Here is a 23186-nt window from a genome sequence, read left to right on the forward strand (position 1 = left end):
TCCTTTGGACCTCCATCACCATACATGACGTACGACACAAGACAAGACAGTGGAGATGATCGGAGACAAGACCAATTTTTTCACAAAATACAAAACGAAAAAAAAAAAAAAAAAGACACGTGACAATGAAGATGATCGGAGACAAGACCAACTTTTTACAAAAAATACAAAACGAAAAAAAAAAAACACACACAAGACATTGAAGATGATCGGAGAAGAGACCAACTTTTTCACAATATAAAATACAAAACTAAAAAACTAAAAAAAACAAACGAGGTTCCTTTATTTTTGGTTTCCATGCCTCCTTTTATCTCTCTGTCTCTCATTCCTCTTGATTCGATTGCTGTATCTCTGGACTGTTAATCATGACAGCTTGATGTGTCTCGACGTAAATATTCTCCGATACGAATTTCTTACTTTGCATTTTTTTTTTTTTTTTTTTTTTTTTTTTTTTTTTCGTCTACAAAGAGGCATTATTCATTCCTGCCAGTCATACAATTAATCACACCTTCACTTGTCTCCTAGCAACTATAAAGAAAAATCGGGACGGAAAACAAATTTTTACCATCGATATTTTTTTTTATGAATTCTATAAGCTGTGAAACACAAACCTAACACAAAAGTTTACACTTGTGGTTAATTTTCGTTCATGGACAGCGGCCAACCTCTCACCATTTTCTAGCTTAGGACTCTAGCCTCTCAGAGGAAGGAAGATGACATGATTTGGGGAACACAACAGCAGGGATACAATTCCAAAGCTTTTTTATTCCACGGGTGCGGTCCTTCAAAGCGTCCTCTTTGACCAAATGAGCCGAGAGAGTGTTCATTTCTTTCGCCAACTTCGAGTAATGTCATTTATATTAGATTTTATATTTGTATATATTTATTTCGCCAATATATATATATATAATATATATTTATATATATATATATATTATATATATATTAATATATTAATATATATATATATATATATATATATATATATATATATATATATATATTAATATATTAATATATTAATATATATATATATATATATAATATATATATATATATATATATATATATATATATATATATATATATATATATATATATATATATATATATATATATATATATATATATATATACACATACGAGCGTGTGTGATCTATGAATTCGAAAACTAAAATAAATATTTACATGCTCAAAAAAAAAAATAGTTTCCTATAAAATAGAATATTCCACTGCTCATAATGAAAGATATTCAGAACATCAGGAAAAATATACGAGAAAAAATGAAGACTTCCAAGCCAAAATTCCCAATCAGAGGTAGATGTGTATTTCTCTTTGTTAACCAAACTCACCAGAAATCAGAACTTTTATATATGTTTTTTCAGGTCATGGGAAACAGGATGGTACCCAGTGCCTTGGACGGGATTAGTGCAAACAGAAGTCAGGTAAATCTGCTGACTAAGGTGTTTCAAGATTGACCAACCACAAAGGTAAATTTGGAAAGTTTTATTTTATTTTATTTTATTTTTTTTTTTTGCATCGTTGGGCGACGTTTATATTATTCTCCTACTGCCACTAAAGGGAGATGAGTCGGTTTGGATGACAAGTTTTATTGTGAGAAAGGTGCGACTCCCAATTATCATTTTGTGATTTGAAGAAGTAAAAAAGCTCTTCCGGAATAGCGGAGTAATAAACTAAATGATAAAATATACCAAACGGATTTCTAAGTAATCCATCTTCAAGTTATTTAACAAAAGTTACGGCAATCAATCCAAATACCAGCTGGAAATGTTTACAGAGGGAATTATTGAAAACATTTATCCCAAGTTACAAGGAACTATGATCAACATAATCAAAATTTCACACACACAGGTATATATATATATATATATATATATATATATATATATATATATATATATATATATATATATATATATATATATATAGGTATGTATATGTTTTTTCTCTCTCTACTAAAACAAATAAACTCGAGGAAATTACAGTCAACATTTTCCACCTTATGTATTCCTTTCTGAAACAGCCATTTTTTTCCCTTGCGCATCCTACATTCACACCTCTCTGCCTTTTCACTTTTACTCTCAATAATCACTAATAACTTTTTTTTTTCGCTTACACTCTCTCAATACACAACCGACTATCCACTAAGCTGCGTTTTCTTTGTCAACCCTCTGAATCGCTCTGTCTTGCATCTCTGTGAATCGAAGCGACGCATCCAGAGATTGAGACGCTATCTGACAACATCAGCATACAAGCAAGTGGCATAATTTGTATGAAATCTAAACAACTGCTACGAACGGCGATTCCTCCGCGGGACGAAAGACGGTCAAGTCAACAATCGCCTCTGAAAGACGCCCAGACGCGCCGGGAAAGGCTTGGTCAAATAAGTCATTCTTGGTACCTGAAGAAATAACAATAAAAACATAAAAAAATTTATCACTCGATGAACGGTTTCCCTCCCAAAACCAAACAAAACGCTTAAAGGATCATCAACATGAGTCTGCACTTCTTCCAAGAATTTGCCCCGGGGTGAGAGAAGAGTGACGAAGGACATTAAAAAAAATGCTATCCAACAGTTTTTTCCGAGACCAGCTGACTCGTTTATCCACGGGGCAGTATGGATTTGGTTCTATAGCGACGAATCTCGTGACTCACTCTAATTAAAAAGGCTGTCTAATTAACAAAATCAAAAAAATTGTCCTTCTCTGAGAACATTCGAAGGCTAAAATTCCTTCCAAGGTTAACGGCAATAAATCATTTAGGAAACTCACTTCCTGGATTCCTCGAGGAACGGCGGTTTATAACCCGGAAACAGCTTCCAGCTGGGTTCTCCCTTATACCTCGAACAAGTACAAGTGAAACGTCTGTGAATGAAACAAGATAAAAATAAAAATTTTATTTTGATTCTGACAGTTTTCGAAGACTTAGATGACATCCAAGGCTGGAGAATATAATTATAATTGATTTCCTAGACAGGACCTAGAGCCACGAAGGTTCACCTGTCCTCAACACTATTCCTTCATCAGTTTCATTTGCAGTTTCTTGTGGACGATTTCCGATCCAAAGAATGTCCGCAGTGAATAAATAAAAACGAAGTTACCCACAAATTTGGTCATCGTGAATCAGATTCATATCACGGACAAAGATGCTTCTGAACAGGTCAAAGGGGGGGGGGGCCTAAATTGATAAAACTGCGTAACTTGACAAGATTAACAATTAACGACCATAAATGGGAAAAGTAGCACAGATTAACCCTCTTATTTGTAATCGATGGATTTTCTTGAAGTTTTATGATGATACTATAGACAGCGGAACACTAACACGACATTACATAGACTTCCGCCATCGTTTTCGCTATTACGCTGATAATGACAGCAGTAGAGAACAATAAATATGGTCCACTCAAAAATGGAAAAAATTAACTATAAACCGTTGGGCCACGATTTAAAGATTTGTCTGGTGGAAGGATTTAAAGTTTCATACACATACATGCGTATATATAATCATAAATATACAAATCAGCATACTTTATATATTTCAGTAATTTTCTGACAGCATGTGCACACTGTTTTATTAAAAATAAGTTTAATCTATCGTGCCGGTGACTGTTTTCATTAGCAGGTCCGCTGGTACGGTCTGTATCATGATCGTTTACGGCCGCAGTGTGGGGTCTGCGGTGGGAGGCTGAAACCAACTTTGGAAGCTTGAATTTTAAGTCTAGGGACCCTGTGTGCTTGTTCCATGTCAATAGGTTTCATCTACCAAAATGTGATAATAAATAATAACACGGGTCGAAGACAAAGGATCACTTCTCCTGCAGATGTTTTATCTGCCTACATCTCTCCAGATTCGGGAAGACCTGAAGTGGAACAAGTCACATCTATAATATACTTGTTGCACCTAAAATATTATTGAAGCTTTGAAGTCAAATTTGACGGCAGGAATATACGAATACATACATAATCTGTTATCTGTTTGTGCACGCACAAAGTATGAGTGGCCTTTGAATAAAAGGTTTTACATTTCCATACAAGCATGGCTCAAAATTATATATATATATATATATATATATATATATATATATATATATATATATATATATATATATATATATATATTAATTTTTTTTCCCAGGACTGACGCTTTTCAAGCTCTGGAAATTGACTGGAAAACTTTAACGGGGTGTGTAATAAAATCTGATCTTCCAGTGCCCCGTATTCCGTTTGTTTATTTCCTGATCCTTTCATGAAATACTCAGAAACCATCAGCGTACCTTCATTTACATGTAGTCTATCAATTTCTCTGGATACGTGGCTATCAATCCAACTACGTCTATCAGGGGTGGAGGAAAAGTATGATGGGATTTCCCAGCATCCATCGGCGATGAAAATCATGACTGTGTTCCGGCTAATGAATGTCGTGACCAGACGTTGAAAGAAGAAAATAAAAAAATGGCTTCGGTTCCCAAAATATAAAGTATGACTGAACAATATGAATTTTGGGTGGATTGTTCATTAGTACTGTAACACGATTTCAAGAGTTTGTTCAACAATCTATCTATCTATCTATCTATCTATCTATCTATATATATATATATATATATATATATATATATATATATATATATATATATATAAAGATGTATGTGTGTGCGCTAGTAATTTTCTTTTACACATTTTTGGATACCTCAAACCCCTTCCATCATTTTTCTGCTGCATGTAAATTACGTCTTAGTTAAACAGCGAGAGGCCAGCTTTCGTTTTTAATGCTCCTCGCTTACGCCAAGGTCTCCATAAACACCGAAGGTGTCTTCGTTGACATTCATCATGACTTTTATCGCGGGGCATAATGAAGTCCACTTGTGCTTCGAATTCCACGTATCCTTGCTAAGTCATGAGGAAGCAAAAGAGTGTGAAAATCATAAGAGAGAGAGAGAGAGAGAGAGAGAGAGAGAGAGAGAGAGAGAGAGAGAGAGAGAGAGAGAGAGAGAATGAAATATTTTCCTATTTATTGAGGTTCCCAATGCATAACGCATATAAGGCAAGTGACAGCAATTGTGCAAATACCCATTTGAAAGTTCAGCCCGAATCCGCCGCAATGACAGTCAAGGAAGACGACTCTGGTCTATTATTCGCTGGCTCGGCCTGTCGAGGGACGAGTCCTCAAGACGAACCTCACCCTACACTTTCGAACTTTAAATCAACACGTTATCTTTCAAGCTTTTTTTTTTTATATTTATTTTCATCGTGGAGAATTCTGGACGTGATTGGAAATAGGAAGGACTTGAAGCCTTGCAATAATAATAATAATAATAATAATAATAATAATAATAATAATAATAATAATAATAATAATAATAATAAAAATTATAAAAATAATAATAATAATAATAATAATAACAATAATAATAATAATAATAAAAATAACAATAATAATAATAATAATAATAAAGAAGAAGAAGAAGAAGAAGAAGAAGAAGAAGAAGAAGAAGAAGAAGAAGAAGAAGAAGAAGAAGAAGAAGAAGAAGAAGAAGGGATATGCCAGTGGAAATTGTGCCCATAATCATAGGAACACTAGGCACGATCCCAAGATCCCTGAAAAGGAATCTGGAAAAACTAGAAGCCGAAGTACTCATGCAGAAAAGTGTGCTACTAGAAACAGCACACATAAATTAAGTATACCTTAATTTTACCAGACCACTGAGCTGATTAACCGCTCTCCTAGGGCTGGCCCGAAGGATTAGACTTATTTTACGTGGCTAAGAACCAATTGGTTACCTAGCAACGGGACCTACAGTTTATTGTGGAATCCGAACCACATTATAGCGAGAAATGAATTTCTATCACCAGAAATGTGAGAAACGTGATGGGCTCCTAAGGAGGCAGGATGCAACCCGGAACCCCAACACTATAAAAACCACCCAGTCAAATAGGATGACTGTGATAGACCAAATAATAATAATAATAATAATAATAATAATAATAATAATAATAATAATAATAATAATAATAATAATAATAATAATAATAATATCTCGGAAGAAAACCTTCTCTCAAACAAACTTCAGTGAACAGAATGGCCGCCTAGAAGCAGTTTAATTTCTGTTGTAGTTTCTCAATCTCTCGCAGCAGCAGAGATTGAGAAATTACAATACAAATTAAGCGGCATCCAGATGGCCATTCTATTCAGTGAAATAATAATAATAATAATAATAATAATAATAATAATAATAATAATAATAATAATAATAATAATAATAATAACGCGCAAAGTGAGAAAAGTGATGGACTCCTAAGGAGGCAGGATGCAACCATGAACCCCGCACTATAAAAACCACCCAGTCCAATAGGATGACTGTGATAGAACCACACCCCACCCCCACCCCACAACAACAAAAAACAAATAAATAATAATAATAATAATAATAATAATAATAATAATAATAATAATAATAATAACGCACAAAGTGAGAAAAGTGATGTACTCCTAAGGAGGCAGGATGCACCCAGAAACCCCCATACTATAAAAACCACCCAGTCGAATAGGATGACTGTTATAATAATAATAATAATAATAATAATAATAATAATAATAATAATAATAATAATAATAATAACTGAAGACTAATCTTTACCCTCGTTACCTCATCTTCCTAATTCGTAGTACAGAACAGACTGTATCCAGGTCTGGACATACTGTAACTATGACCACTGTTCAAGGTATATAATACAAAACTTTTTTTATAAGGATATAAAAAGCTTCATGAGAAAAAAAAACTCCAAATTTTCCAAAGGTTTTTAGCTTCTCTCTGCTTTACTGTCACATGAAAATAGAATTGAATGTTTTCATTCGTAATTGGCAAACTTTTGGCTAAGGCTCACCAAACTGTTCATCTTTTGGAAGGAGTCATGGCGACCTGTCAGGTTCAACGAGGTTTACAAATCCAACGAAAAACGCTGTTTCAGCAGAATAGAACAAGCAAAAAAAAAAAAAAAAAACTTGCTATTTTAACAGGAATCAAAACGACAAAAAATCGAGTTTTCTGTACAGCCGCTGCAGCGTATAATAAAGGCCACCTAAAGTAGATCTATTTTGCGGTGGTCTCGGTATAACGCTGTATGAACAGCAGCCCATGAAACTTTAATCACGGCCCGGTGGTGGCCTATCCTATATCGTTGCTAGAAACACGATTATGGCTAACTTTAACCTTAAACAGAATAAAAACTACTCAGGCTAGAGGGCTGCAATTTGGTATGTTTGATGATTGGAGGGTGGATGATCAACATACCAATTTGCAACCCTCTAGCCTCAGTAGTTTTCAAGATTTGTGGGCGGACAGAAAAAGTGCGGACAAAAAAAGTGCGGACAGAAAAAGTGCTGACAAAAAAAGTGCGGACAGAAAAAGTGCGGACAAAAAAAGTGCGGACAGAAAAAGTGCTGACAAAAAAAGTGCGGACAGAAAAGTGCGGACAAAAAAAGTGCGGACAGAAAAAGTGCGGACAAAAAAAGTGCGGACAGAAAAAGTGCTGACAAAAAAAGTGCGGACAGAAAAAGTGCTGACAAAAAAAGTGCGGACAGAAAAAGTGCTGACAAAAAAAGTGCGGACAGAAAAAGTGCTGACAAAAAAAGTGCGGACAGAAAAAGTGCGGACAGAAAAAGTGCGGACAAAGTCGACACAATAGTTTTCTTTTACAGTAAACTAAAAATTCATCTCAACAGGAATCATAACACAAAAAAGCTGTTTCGCTACGAATCAATTCACCAAAAAAAGTTGTTCAAACGAATCGCAAAAGAAAAATTCGGTTTCAACAGGGGTTCGAGGAACAAAAATAATTCTGTTTCCCAAAGAATCGAGCTACATAAACTAAGCTGTTTAAATACATATAGAAACTAAAAATTCTGTTTCAACAGGAATCAAAAGAACAAAAAATCCTATTCCAACAGAAATCAAAAAGACAAAAAAATGCAGTTTCACTACGTATTGAGTTATATTAATTTTTTTTTTTTTGCAAAATCAATAAAAAAACAAAAAAAAATTCTGAGAGAGAAAAAATGCTGTTACAACTGGAATCGAAGGACGAAAATAATGTTGCTGTTTCAACAAGAATGAAATGACAAAAACTGCTGTTTTAACTGTAAACAATGGTAAAAATGCTGTTTCGAAAGGGGACGAAAGATAAAGTTGTTTCAACAAGAATCAAAGGAGAAAACTGCAGTTTGAAGTATAACGAAAAGAAAAAAACTGCTGTTTCAATAGGAATTTGGGAAAAAATGCTGTTCAACGGGAATCAAATGACCATAATTGCCGTTTCAACAGAAACTAATAGACCAACTGCTGTTAGAACAAAATTGCTTTTCAAAAGGAATCAAAAGACCATAATTGTTGTTGCAACAGAAATTAATACATAAAAACTGCCCTTAGAACAGGAATAAAATTACAAAAAAAAAAAAAAAAAAAAATATATATATATATATATATATATATATATATATATATATATATATATATATATATATATATATATATATATATATATATATATACTGTTTCAACAACAGTCAAAGGAAAAAGTTATTACAACAGGAATCAAAGAAAGAAAATGCTGTTTCAACGGAAAGCAAAGGGAAAAAAATTGCTGGTTCAACAGAAATTAATGAAAAAAAAAAAAAAAACTGCTGTTCCAACAGGAATAAACTGACAAAAATGGTGTTTCAACAAGCATAATATATATAGACACACACGCACATATTATATATATATATATATATATATATATATATATATATATATATATATATATATATATATCGTTGTTGTTTTGTTGGGTACTTGACTGTCTATGTTTCAGTGAGAGTAAATCTTGATATTATTGGCATTTTTTAAAAAAACTGAGAGATACTCTTCTATAGTGAGTTGATTAAACCACGGCTCATTTTTCAAGATTCCAGTCCTTTAACAAACTGTTTAATTCCAGGCTTCTGTTTGTAATGTTCCGTAAGGATTTGAAAGATGGCATCTTGGTCTCCATAATATTGGAGATATTTTCATCAAGTTACGTAGAATATCCCTCAAACCTAGGTATATTGGCCACGCAACTTTAGGAGCAAGGAGTTAAAAAAAAAAAAAATAATACTAATAATTTCAATAAATACACAGACCACTGTAGAAAATTGATAATGAACTTTGAGAGATTAGTTATTAGACTTCACCGCAATTTCCGGGGATGGACAATCACTTCCAATATCATCCCCACCATTTTGTCATTATTGCCTAAGCAACCGATATCTGGTGTGAGAATCCATTATGCGCAATAGCTAAACCTCATTACCAGTTCGAACAGAACAGAATATAAAATTCAGGCCGATGGCCAAGTGCTGGGATCAAAGAGGTCATTCATCGCTGAAAGGAAAATTGAGAGTAAAAGGTTAGAAAGGTGTAACAGTAGGAAAACCTCGCAGTTGCGCTAAGAAACAATTGTTAGAAGGGATTGGAAAGTAAGACGGAAGAAAGACTTTGAATGGAGGTACAGTAAAAGGAATGAACAGGGTTGCAGCTAGGGGCTCAAGGGACGCTACAAAGTACCTTAAGTGATGCCTCAAGATCGTTCTTCGAACCCTAATACTTTGCTGAGAGTAGAAGCGCCCCAGTCAGGTGAACTTAGAATTTCCCAAATCATGCCAACAATACTTTCAGCTCTATCGGTTATCATCATCATCAAGGATCATTCCCTCTTCCCTTAATAAATAAAATATAGTCTCAACTCAGGCAGAGAAAAGAAGAAAGGTGTCCAGCTATCCTTGAAATATTTGTAGCCTGTGCTATTAAAACTGAAGGCTGGAGACCATATGATGTATGTTAACAACCACTTTATGGTAAATCATGAAATAAGCCTGAACGTTTACCATTTATATATAATATATATATATACATACACATATATAATATATATACATAATATATATATATATCTCTCTCTTTCTCAGAATATCCACAGGCACCTGTTACAAAACGATACGCATAATCAACCTGTGAAAATCTGAGGGAATGCAAAAATGCAGCGGTATTAAAAACTAATTCAGTTAATCTTTACAGACAAGTTAAATAATTTGGTTTCTTTTGTATACCAAAATAAAATGACCTTTTCTTCTGGTATTTCCAAGAATGACAGATGCCACAGCAGGTAGTAATAAGAATTTAATGTCCATTAAGATATTAGCCGAGAGTGATTCCTATGAAACTGATCCTATCTTGGAGTTAAGTGTCAAAGAAGTGAAATGATTACAAGGGGGAAAAAATGAACGGCTGTTTATTAGCGAATTATCATTGGAGAAATTTTGTATTTAATACTAAAATAAGGTACGCTTTGCCTCAAGATTTCTGGGCGCCCAGAGAGGCTGCAAGTCTTGAGCAGAAATCGACAGGGAATATAAACAGAAATTATCAATAATAATGTACTGAAGTATATGTCGATTCTGTCGATTCAAAGAAAAAGAAGACTTCAGTCATATTTGCTCATGCATCTGAACTGACAACCCACAAGGCCAACACACTTGAAGAAGTGAAGTTCAAACTCTTATTTTCATCTCCAGTCATTGTGTGGCACTCCAAAAAGAGAAGAAAAATGGCGCGCAAGCTCTCTTGAGCTGGCCAAAAAGGTCGCTGTTTGTTTGTGAAAGGATAACTACTAGACAGAGTTCCTCTCAAAACAGGTAACAGACTTCCATCAACGGAGCATCTTAAAAAAAAAGATTCAAAAATGAAACACCTCAAGAAAGGTGGCTGAATTAAGAAAATCACTTGTCAAGGTCTATCGCCCACTGACCGTGTGTCGGACATGGCAACAGAACAAGGGAGTCCTAATTACATGCTTGATGGAATAGAAATGAGAGAGAGAGAGAGAGAGAGAGAGAGAGAGAGAGAGAGAGAGAGAGAGAGAGAGAAAGCAAATTCTAAGCTCTATCAGAACCCAGCAGCAAGGACTTCTATCAAAAGCCTAATAATAATAGTTTAGGCTCTTTGAGGAACTCCCTTTTCCAGAAACCTGAAGCTCAGGTTCCCGGGCTGACGCCTCGAACCATCCCCAACGATGAACTTGGGTGCGACTGTAATAACCTCGTACTAAAATTTTTATTCTTGGCCCTCTTTGGTGTTGGAACCAGATGACCTTGGGTCACTATTTGCAAGGTCGCAGGTCCCTACAGCACAGCAATTCAAGGCTGACGGTCACAGCCTTCCTTCACCCATCGACGCCATCCTACGAAGGACCTTGTCTCCTACTCCTTACCAACCCCAACTCCCTACTTAGCATTCCAGTCAGGGCTCGTTTTTTTCATTCATATTCCTTTCTACTTCACGACATTCCTCTTTTTTCGTTCTTTTTTTCTTCCATGTCGCCTGTGACGATGGTTCTTGGATTTCCCCTGAATAGGACGATGAATCTTTTCTTTGCTGATTTTTTGTTGTTAGCTGAGCAATAATTTCTTCAAGCTTTTATTCTCTTTAAAATCAATAATAGTGCACATTGGTTAATCCCCCCCCCCTTCTCTCTCTCTCTCTCTCGGACGATGAATTTTGTCTCTGCTAATTTCATATTATTAGCTGAGCAATTATTTGAGTTTTTATTCCCTTTAAAATTAATAATCGTACACGTTAGTTAATTCTCTCTCTCTCTCTCTCCATTTCCCAACTCTGACGTATTAATGTTGAATAGCTTTATAATTACAACCGTGAGTTCTGTAATACAATGTACTATAAGTTTTTAAGCTCTCTCCCATAGAGATATATCTTTTTTAACCAGTGTATGTCTTTATCTCTTTGTGTATGCGTGTAAATTCGATAAATCAATAAAAGCCATACATTCACACCTGTTTGTCTCTCTGCACACTTGTCAGAGAGTGTCTCTCCGACATCCACAACCAAAAACTCTCCTCCTTCAACTCTTTCCTCCCAGCCTTCGACTTCTCTCCCCTCCCTCCCTTTGAATTACCGCCTAAGCCGTAGACCGCCCACCACCCACCCTGTACAAAGTACACAACCCCTCTCTCTCTAGTCGCTCCCACACCCACCCCACCGCCTTCCTCGTAGCCTCTTCCCAGCGACCCCCGACAATTCCCAAGCTCCATCGTCAATATATAAGGGAGACGCAACCAACAGCAGGCAGTTGGTTTCTCTTCTTCAGTGCTTACACTCAGAATTACCAGGTGAGTTCTGCTTCCCTGTGTGGGAGAACGAAAAACTACCTGCTAAGAGACGGTGGAGAATTTCGTACATAAAAAAAAAAAAAATACATTCGCTGAAAATGTCTGACTTGAATGTTTACGTCGTATAGGTACTGTTACTATATGCTCTTGCGGTGTGATATACATACATGTACATATATTTTATATATATATATATATATATATATATATATATATATATATATATATATATATATATATATATATATATATATGTGTGTGTGTGTGTGTGTGTGTGCGTGTGAGCTTGAGCGTGCATGTACACATACTTGATACTTGTATGTATACATGTGTATGCGTGCATGCGTAATATTAATGCAACTTACACATATATGTGTATATACAGTATATATATATATATATATATATATATGTGTATGTGTGTGTGTATGTGTGTGTGTGTGTGTGTGTGTGTGTGTATATGTGTGTGTGTGTGTAGAGAGAAAGAACGAGAGAATGCAAAAGCTTAAGGCTATTCCAGCACTGATCAACATGACATGAAAATTAGCAAATAAATATATAGCTGACTAGTGCGGGTATCATCCTGATCAGAGGGTCTGAAAGTAAAAGTGTCTAAGTTACGTAATGGTCTGTTTAGTGCTTTACTGTTCGTCATTCACTTAGTGCCCTTTGGCTGCAGATGATCCCGAGCGAGAGAGAGAGAGAGAGAGAGAGAGAGAGAGAGAGAGAGAGAGAGAGAGAGAGAGAGAGAGAGAGAGAGAATGCCCTGCAATCTATGATTTATCTTTTTTATAATCTGAAAGGATGTGTGTGGCAGAGCAAGTGTGTTTATGCAGTTCATTTGAGTGATTGATTAATGTTGAATTTTTCATAAAAGCTTTAGGATTTTCACGGATACATCACTATTTCATTACCACTTTCGCTCTGAAACACTCATCTTTCTTATTCTGGCAATGTTACGTGACATCTAAATTGGGGATCGGCATTATAACGCATGCTAAAGAATCAAAAGCCCGCGTCTACTTTCTGCGTCCTATTCATCCCTTCCGGTGAAAGACTGCTTTCACCAACGAAACGGAAAGCATTACGAGCCGAGGTAAAAGTTTCAACTTGAAAGTCTCTCTCAAAATATTCTTTCTTCTATTTTCTTCATTAATTACACGGAATATTTACCGGATAAAACATCAGAAGAAAGAAAATTCTGCGAGAGACTTAAGTCGGAGCTTTTGACACGGCTCGGACAAGCTAACGTTTTATGATAGTGTCTAATGTCATGCTATCGACCACTTGGAATCTCTAAGAATTCTAAGAGGAACGTTCAGAATAAAAGTTTTATTTTGTCTCACTCGAAGCGTCTAAGACTCCAGCTGAGGCTACTTCCATTAGATTTACATTTCTGTTGTAACGGCAGGTCATTTTTTTCCCTCAACGTCTTGATATCTGCGAGAGGACTTCGGATAACTTTTCTTGGCGGCGTTGAAATCTCTCCTGAATTCTTTGCGTTTTATCAAATTGTCTCGAAAGTGATTTCCTAATCCTCGATTTTATGTGATTTGCTTTGTGTAGTTTTTCTCTCGACAATTTTCAGATGCACGATGAATTTGGTTAGCTTTTCTATCAGCGATGAAATCTTCCGGAAGTACTTGAATTCTATTGGAAAAAACTAAATACTCTGAACATTATCGCTAAAAACGTCAAGATCACTTTTTTGTCAGCGTTGAAATTTCCAATAATTTTTTTTTCTTTAGTCTGATATATCAAAGCTAAATTTCTGACAACTTTTGCAGCAAATTTGCGTTAATTTTCTGCCAGAGTTAAAATTTCCGTTGAATGATTTAAATTCATCAAAATGAAATGTTGGTATCCTGGCTTGTGCGCATTGTGTTTTGTCAGCTATTCTTCCACATCAAACAGAGAAAGATAACTCCCAAGTAGCTAAGACTAATTCTCATCTAACCTGCACCACCTGAATTACCACTTAGTCGTGTTCATCAGACACCAAAAGTCCTGTTCAGTTGGTTTCAAAGACTTGTCTTACGAGCTCTTAGTGTGCTGACAATTATTACATGTAGGTCAATTAAAAAAAAAGAGGGGAAGATTGAGGAATTAAGATTTCCTTCGCTCCACGTAAGCCAAAACCCATTTTATGTCTTAAGAAACTTTTAAGTGCATCTATTCTTCGGAATTCGATGGCGCTTAATCTGAAACCTCGATCATGTTGCAGGCGGAAATAGCATTGAAATATATAATCATTAGAGCCATATATACATTAATTTTATGCCTGCGAACTTACACAGTAAATTGAAAGTTGAGTTTCTACTTTCACTCCAACTCGGCTCCTTAGTCAAACGGATTTTTTTTTTTATGTAATTTCTTTTCATGCACGCACACAAAGCCAAGGTTATCAATTTCCATCAGCGAGATCGGCTACTGAAAAGCATAATATTTATTCCGCGACAAAGACATTTATGAACGGAGCGAAACAGAACGACGGGCATTGTTTACACTGTCGTGAGGCGCGTCGGGAAATGGCAAGATAAGAACCGTGAAGTCAGAGGTCGCAGAACTGACAAGATTCCGTTGAGCCCTTACAGTAAAGAATTCCGCATTTCTCAGTATTCTGCCACGGCCCTTTTCTATACCACATCTTCATCTGTTCGTTGTTTTGAAATCCAATATTAAAATCTCTTACAATGAATCCTTATCATAAAAGGATATGAGAAGTAGCTAAGATGTTATCCCACGCTCTCTATTATACATTAAAAGGATATCATCACTAAGAAAAGGATATTTGGAAAATTCAGTCTTTTGAAGCTTGTGCTATTAGCTAGGCACGGAAAACTATTACACTGAAGAAAAGATGTGGCATATTGGATTTTGTTACTATATATCCAACATTGATCCGTTAGTGTAAAATTATGCGCAGTCTTCCTAGTCATTCCACGATTTTGTAGCCTGATCTAACGTATATCACCCCCGATGGTAAAGAGCGAAGAACTAACTGCAGCATCTTCAAATCGCAGAATTTTGATAAGGCAGAAGGGTAAGCAAGCATGCGTAGTACCACTGCGGATTACACATTAAAACCTGGTGCAGTCTTACGTTAAAGATTTAAGAATCCTACTCGCAAAACCCAGTGGAGTACAGTTCCTTCCCAAAATAATTCATCGATCTATTATTTGCTGGAATCAAACAAACTATGAAAATACATCCCTCGAGCGGATACGAGTTCCCTTAAGACCCAACTCGAAGACGACTCGTTATCCAAACCGGTGCCGTTTCAGGCATCGGTGAAAACCTGAGCATCACAATGGTGAGGTCACGGCCGGCCATGTGTTGCTTCGTATCGAGGAGATGAAAGTGAGAGGGACAGTGAGAGAATGGGCGAGAGGAAGGCATGAGAAAGCGCCTGCGGCGAGAAGATGCTCCTCAATCCTCAGCACGAGGAGGAGTTGCCTTGGGAGGGCGTCAGAACTGCTCCGCTGGGCTCGACATAAGGCGCGCAGGAAGTAATCTTTTGGAGGGAGGCATGAATTAACGGAGCCGTTTGGAGAAATCTGCCAGTGAAATACATTGCTGGTGATACTATTGGATAGACAGCGATCAACTTGAATGTGGAAGTTAAAACTAAAAGCTGGAATTAATGTTAGATACAAAAAAGATTAAGCATAAAAAAAAAGGGAAGACGGACAGGCTAACGCTATAAGATAGATTAGAGTCTCAGCATATTAAAGATAAACTACGATTGTTTATCGGGCTGAATAACATTGCACAAAACTATCACAGGGCATTCATTTTCAAAACATACCTCATGCAAAAAAAGACCATGCAGTGGCAAGACTGCCATTTTTAGAAACCGATTACGCACTAACTAGCGTCATTTACTGAAAATCTCCCTCTTTTCCACTTTTAAGTCATGAACGTAAATGATTAGGTGGGCAATCAAACAAATTATCTAGCAATCCACTACTAAGAAGCAATTAAATGAGAGAGAGAGAGAGAGAGAGAGAGAGAGAGAGAGAGAGAGAGAGAGAGAGAGAGAAAAGTTCCTTTCTACCCTTCACAGTTCACGAGAGGTCAAGGAATCAAAATGATGATGGGTCCTCACAGGGCTGGCATCCTGATTCACCCTCCCCCCGCGCTGGCTTCTCAACTTGATGATTAGGCATCTCAGAGCTCGGTCATTGTGCAAACGACGTAATTGCTGCGACTTCTTGCGTCGCAATTTGCTAACGGAACAGTCAAGAATGTTGCAAGCACTTTTACTTAGCATTTAGTTGTTGTGTTAATTTGGGCAAATTACGTAATTTTTTTTCCAGTTGCAGTCTGCATTCACATTTAACGATTTTAAATCATGCTGCATGCGCTGAATTGTAGCTTCTTAATTGAGTTTTTTTTTTTATATTAAATCTTCATCTTCATTTAGTCAGTTCTTGTTATTCTTACTTTATTCGCTGAAGCCACCACTCACATCTCGATATACTTGTTTTTATGACCTTCCGTTCCACAGTATAAAAGTCAACGCATGTAACCGTAAAACGTCCATGGCTACCTAATGCAATGAAGAAAATAACGTGTCACTGGGGAAAACCTAAAAATATTGATGTAATCGGCGCCTCAGAAGAGCCAAACCACTTTTTTTTTTTTTTTTTTTGGCAAAGAGCAGGAATCATTTGAAAGTTAATTGACGAGGGTGTTCAATCAGGACAAACTCGAAGGCCCACTTGACCAACCGGAACGTCGAGGACAACAGCTCTTCTTCAGGTCAAGTTCACTTGGTCTTGCAAAGTATCGCGTTTCCATTTCAGCGAGTCAATGTTTCCGGGAAGAACGGAATCAAAGAAACATAACATATATATACGCATTTTTTGAATGCAAGGCGATACGCTTCTGCGTAGCCACGAGCTGAAACATGAGACAAAAATAGGGAAAAAACACGGTTACGATAAATGAAATAGTATTTAGTTTCATTGAGTTATAAGTTTTTTTTTTTCTTTCGGTATATTGTCGCTCTGCGACATGTGTGGAAATGAAGTATATTAATAAGTAGGAAGAGGGTCTGACAGTCCACTGTGTATTTTTCCCGCATTTCTCTTTAGCTCTTACCAACAAACCTGCCATACATAATGAAACAAATTAAAGCAATATTCTTACGAACATTAACTTATTTTCTTGACCTCTGTCGCAAAGAATGTACATTTACTTACCCAAATAAATCTTCAACATCCAGGTAATCCTAACAGTTTCGAAAGTGACTCTGTTGATTCTTATTTCTTCTGCCTGTGCTTCATAAATCTGGCTTTTGAATTTCAACAATGACTCATTTTAATTTTTTTGTAACACCTATCGGGTGTGAAGCGATAGCAGTGCACTGTCAGGTCCTCATATGTTAGTTCCTCTTTTATTCTCTAACCTAAGGTGTTCATGTTTCTCTGTTAATCTAGCAAATGTATTCTAACACTGTACAAATAATATTTAAACGAAAAGAGTCTGGGCCCTGGGACGCAACCCTCTATGTAGTTGCCTGCTTGCCCTTAGCCACAGTTCGGGAATTTTCATTTATGGCAATTTCAGCTCATACCAGGTTGAAGAAGGCTGCTGGTCCTGTGTGAAACAGGAATGGCTGAGGCTAAGACCATTATATCAGTTTCCTTGATATTTTGCTCTGCCACTGGCCATTTCCTAAGTACATATGGATCCTGCCTGTTCAGCCTGAGGTGAGCTGCTTTGGCTATAATGAAAATTTCTGGAATGACTGAGTGGCAAAGCGGTCAAGACAGGACCCCAGGTAGGTGGGTCGGTCCCGGGGCCCGGCCCTCTGGCCCGTGTGACCACGCCCCTTACCTGGTGTCCCTTCTTGCAGGATGCGGCTGCCGGCTCCTTCATACTGCTCCTAGTGGCTGCAGCAGTCAACGCTGACAAATTATTCCCGGGGCCTCCACAAGGGAAACAACAGGACATTGCATTCAATGCATTGTACAATGATTACCTTCCACCTAGACCTTCAGAATGCCTTCCCATAACGACAACACTCGTGACCACATCCGTTCTTGAGAGTACTCAACGTCGTGATTTCACATCAACAGTCCTTCAGACTGCAGGCTCTACCGTATTGAGAACTCAGGTTGTCCCAACGACCGTAACTCAAAGATCCACTGTCACACAGGGAGGGTCAAGAGTTGAGACAGTTGTACAAACAAGGACCACTGAAGTGGTCAGGTCTTCTGTCAGGACTGTAACTGAAGGTGGTTTCACTCGCACTGCCCAAGTGACTGTGACCAGCACTAACATAGTGATAAGCACTGCACGTGATACAAGGTATTCCACTGTTAACAGAGATGTTGAGCGCACACAAACATCCGTAACTACAGTTCTTCAACCTACAACTATTACCTCTCGCCAAACAAGCGAAGAGACCAGAACCGTTCCTTTCCGCCCTCCACCTGTAGTCAGGGTCAATACCGAAACAAATGTGGTAGTAAGCACAGCAGTGAGGGAAGGCCCAGGGAGCACTGTCCAGACAACAGTCGTCATCCCCACTACAGTCACCTCTGCTATTCGTTCCCAGCCACCACCTGTCATTGTAACAAGAACTGCCACAACCACGAAGGTGGATTTTGTCACACAGACAACCACTATAGAGTCTGGGTCTGTAGTAACAAGACAAGTAGTTAGTACAAGAACTTCAGTACTATCACAGGAAAGAACTGTAACACGTGATCAGGCCACCACTGTTTTTTCATCTCGGGTTGTTCCAACAACTGTTTTTAGGACTGAGGTTGCTACTGAAGTTCGTCCCACGACTGTCGTCAACACTAGAACAGAAACAAGAACTGCTGGGGTCCCTGAAGTTCGCACATCTACCTTTATTGAAAATGTTGTCCGGACAGTAACTGGAAGGGATGAGGTAGTAACTAGGCCTGTAGTTACGACAAGCGTCGTTCGAAGTGTATACACTGTTACCAACACTCGAGCAGTAACCATCACTGCAACTAGAACACAGACCGCAGAATGTGGCAGAACTGGATACAAATATGACGAACCTTCTATTCCATTTGGCCTTCCCAACTAAGAAGAGCAAACGAGCTTTCACGAGAGGAAATAGATATCGAAACAGATAAAATTAATCTTAAGTGAATGACAAGAATTCCAAATTATTCAGAAAACCTGATACTCTTTTATCATAAATTCCTACCTCTTGCTAAATTTTCACACCTTTTTTGACTTCAATACATCATACTTATATGTAAACCTTTAATTTACTAAGGAAAAATTTTCTAGACAAATACCAGAAATCAATTTCACATTAATCCTCTACAGTGACCACATTTAAAATAACTCTGTAATTATGATGCAAGTATAATAAATACATTAATGTTACTACTATTTTCTTACCATTTATTAGCAATGTATCAACAAAATTAGCACCTTGTCAAATACCTAATCATTGTAAAGGTAAGTCTTATCACATCATTGTTTTAACCAACAACAATCAAAGAACTGTTCTTGCTTCTTTACTGTCTGCAATGTTATCACAAAGGGAGGCTTTCCTGACAAACTGGACATAACATAACGAATTGTTATTGCAGGATGGCCCACGTTGTTCTGGTCGTACTTTTAGCAGTGACTGGCGGATGCTTGTCAGCCAAGTTGCCCACCATCCCGGCATACCACCAGGCGGTCGACAGCTCTTTTCTGACAATCGACAGCAACGTCTACAGCCCTCGCCCATCTCACAAAATCCGTATGGAATCTACCTGCCCCTGTTCCGGAACCCTGTGTCCCTAAGACAAGTACACAGTACTCAACTGTAATCAGGACATCTGTTCGAGATGTTGGCTCAACAAGCTTCATCACCCAAACTGTCACCAGGGCTGTCACTTCCACAATACGTGAGCCAACAACCGTCTACACAACACAGGTCGCAACTGTTACCGGGGGTGGCGTAACTCAAACGACTGTTTTACCACCTTTCCAGAACCAGAGTAGAGACAGGTGTCACTACAATACCAGGAAGAACAGAAGTAGTCACACAGACAGCTACACAGAGGGCAAGTTCAGTCCAGTACACCACAGTCACCAGTACCGTCGTCACCACAGTTGGGCAGACAGTCATCCGCACTCAGTTTTCAACAAGGCTTGTCCCAACGACGTACACTCGCACTGGGGAAGCGTAAGCACGGTGTTTGTCACCAGAACTGAACCAGCAGTGACAACCACTCGCTACGAGACTATCCAAGTAACAAATACTGTCACCCAGACCAGACCTGGCGCGACTGTTGTCCGCACACACAGACACAATACAACACCAATGTAGTCACACGAACAACCACTCTACCTGCTGTCACTTCTACTGTCGTCAACACAATGATGAACACCGTCAGAAGCACAATTCTCAGCACCCTGGTCAATACACGGGTTAGCACTAGGAAGTAACGCAGACTCAGGTTTTGACCAGAACAGAAACACGGAGGTCACGCGCGCGCGTCACATCTACTGTAGTGCAGACACGGGATGTTTTCACCACTCTCACAGACATCAGATACAGCACCAGGGTGGTACCGTCTGTCTTTACAAGAGTGGATGTTGTCACTGCCACTGTCACTGCTGGCGTCCCATCCACCGTTGTTGTGACCAGACAAAGCACCAGGACCACTACTCTCGGAGGAGGCACAAGAACCGCGGAGGTTGTAAGCACGGTCTACCGGACTGAAGCTTCCACAACTACCCTGATCGGTGGTGACCGAACGGTGACGGTGACTCAGACGCAAACTGTCCCTTGTGGTGCCGGAGGATACCGCTACGATGAACCCGCAACTGCCTTCAACATCCTTGGTTAATTTAAAACCTGTCCTTTTTTAACTGCCACATCAAAGAATTGACGATTCTGAAACTCATTAATCTAATAACAAGACTTACTACATGCTAAATTTCTAAAGATTACTTGCGAAATATAAGTGAACAACTTCAAGCATGTTTTGTTAGATAAAACCCTATACTTCTAATCAAATTTTCGAATTGCCCAAAGTGGCCATCTTTAAAGGAATAAAATCATTTTATCTTGTCCTCAAAAAAAAAAACCTTCCCAGTCCCTACTTTTTGTATAAAGCCCCCTTCCTCACTGAATAGTAGTGAAAATAAAAAATACCTAACTTTTTCAATGATAATCTCTTCTGTCACATTTATGAGTGCCTTGTCAATGTAAATTTGATCTTCTTAAGCTGAAATGCCTAAGCAAGCAGAAACTCGAACTTTATACAGAATAAAAGATTAAAGTATACAAATGTCTTTACCTTGACCGACTGCAATATTACTTGAGCATTGTTCCTTGGGTTATGATGCAAAGTTATCTCATTTGATGGAAACATGGGCAGGGATGGATTACAGGTAAAAGAAAAAAATACTTCATATTTGTGATGGGAAAGTACAATTCGAGTAATTTCAGTAGGGAAGAGAAAAAAATACTTCAGAACTGGATTTTGCTAAATGGGAGCCCAGACATCAATAATGATCCTAATGAGGAAAAGAAAGACCTTTGTGATCAAGATCATCTCATTCTCTATGACAGTAATAAATCAAATAAGGGTGACCAAAAAAAGTTACTAATTGAATTTAAAATCCGGCATCCCTTTTGTGACATGATCAAGTAGTGAAAATGGCTGTGATCAGGAACTTCTGAGAGAGCAGCTATCTTCAGGCAAGCCCTTACGTCAGTCATAATGATACCAAAAGATTGAAATGCTAACATCTGGTATCAGCGGTGAAACCATGACGAAGATTAACCAAGTATCATCAGTATCTACAAACAGTTGAAAGCAAAGACCAAGAGCCTAGACAAAAAGAGCCCATGTCTTCTATCTCTTGAAAGTAAGAGCAAGATAGATCAAGGTGAAAATAGCCAAGGATATTAGGCATCACAAATTTGTAAAAAAGAAAAAAAAACATCACTTGAAAGTTAGAGCCATACCAAGATGGTAAATAGTTACAGATATCTGGCATCATTAACCTCTTTACGAAATTAAAAACTATTAGCTGAAAGTAAAACCACGCCTGGGGACGAGGATAACCACATTTTTAATCATAAATGTTTCAAAATAAAGTTTCAGTTGAAAGAACAGCAGCCCCAAAGGAAAAAATCGCTACGGATATTGGACATCACAAATTTCTGACAAATAAAACATCGGTAAGAGCCATTGCGCAAAACAGATTTTTCCAGGTTGTCAAGGTGAAACGATTTGCTTAACGTCAAAAAAAAAAAAATCATATGAGAAAGAGTTAAACTCCAAAACGAAAAACCTTAAAGAATTCTTAGATGAACGTAACATTAATACGCAAAGTTAACAGCAAACTTACTACAGTCTAACGATTAATTATCTGCCATCATCATAGCCTCACATTTCAGAATGGCATAATTAACTCTGGACATCATCTACCCAAGGCAGGAGAGATTAGGGATAGTATTTGCTTTGCTTAGATAACATGCGCCTTCGGTAACCACAGAGCCAGGAGTATGTCCCCCGAACTATATTAAGTAGTTGTTCCAAAAAGTACTAACCCTCCAATTCTCAGCAATTGGGATGACGTTGCTTAACCTTTGTTTTACATACCTCGTCTGCGACCCATAACAGCCAACTAGCTACCCATTGCACAATCCACTGCTTATGCCAGCAGAGCCACAATACGTTGCAATAGAACGTACCTTAAGCGTTCCAGAAGACCAGGAGGCTGACTTTGGGACCTCTTGGTGATTTGGCTAGTGTGCTACCCACTGAACTACCGAGGGAAGACGTAACCCTCTTGCTTGTGACACCTAAAAAAAAAGGAGGAAGGAATAAATTCAAAAACAGAAAGGGGAAACACTTTAAATAGACATTTAAATATTACATTAATTAAAAGGCATTTCCCTGGATACTTACTATTCAGTGGCTGAAGCGTTCGAATTTTAAGTTTGGCTTCCTGCAAAC

General features: G+C 37.7%; 1 protein-coding gene, 1 long non-coding RNA gene and 1 pseudogene across 2 annotated transcripts in view; 2 read left to right on the top strand and 1 right to left on the bottom strand.

Moving 5' to 3' along the window:
* Nucleotides 1-23186, bottom strand: part of LOC136849233 (uncharacterized) — a 192967-nt gene that overhangs the window by 77174 nt on the left and 92607 nt on the right. Inside the window, exon 2 of the long non-coding RNA XR_010856279.1 lies at nucleotides 22922-23032. This is a non-coding gene — a long non-coding RNA (uncharacterized lncRNA). The remainder of the gene's footprint in view (nucleotides 1-22921; nucleotides 23033-23186) is intronic.
* On the top strand, nucleotides 9613-19602 carry LOC136841750 (uncharacterized). The gene is made up of 3 exons (XM_067109011.1): nucleotides 9613-9673; nucleotides 12017-12222; nucleotides 18086-19602. Exons 1-3 carry the CDS (start codon nucleotides 9613-9615, stop codon nucleotides 19292-19294), a joined length of 1476 nt encoding a protein of 491 aa, XP_066965112.1. The 3' UTR covers nucleotides 19295-19602.
* Nucleotides 19813-21506, top strand: LOC136841755 (uncharacterized; annotated as a pseudogene).

The sequence above is a fragment of the Macrobrachium rosenbergii genome, chromosome 1 (assembly GCF_040412425.1).
Source record: "Macrobrachium rosenbergii isolate ZJJX-2024 chromosome 1, ASM4041242v1, whole genome shotgun sequence".
Taxonomy (NCBI): Eukaryota; Metazoa; Arthropoda; class Malacostraca; order Decapoda; family Palaemonidae; genus Macrobrachium; species Macrobrachium rosenbergii.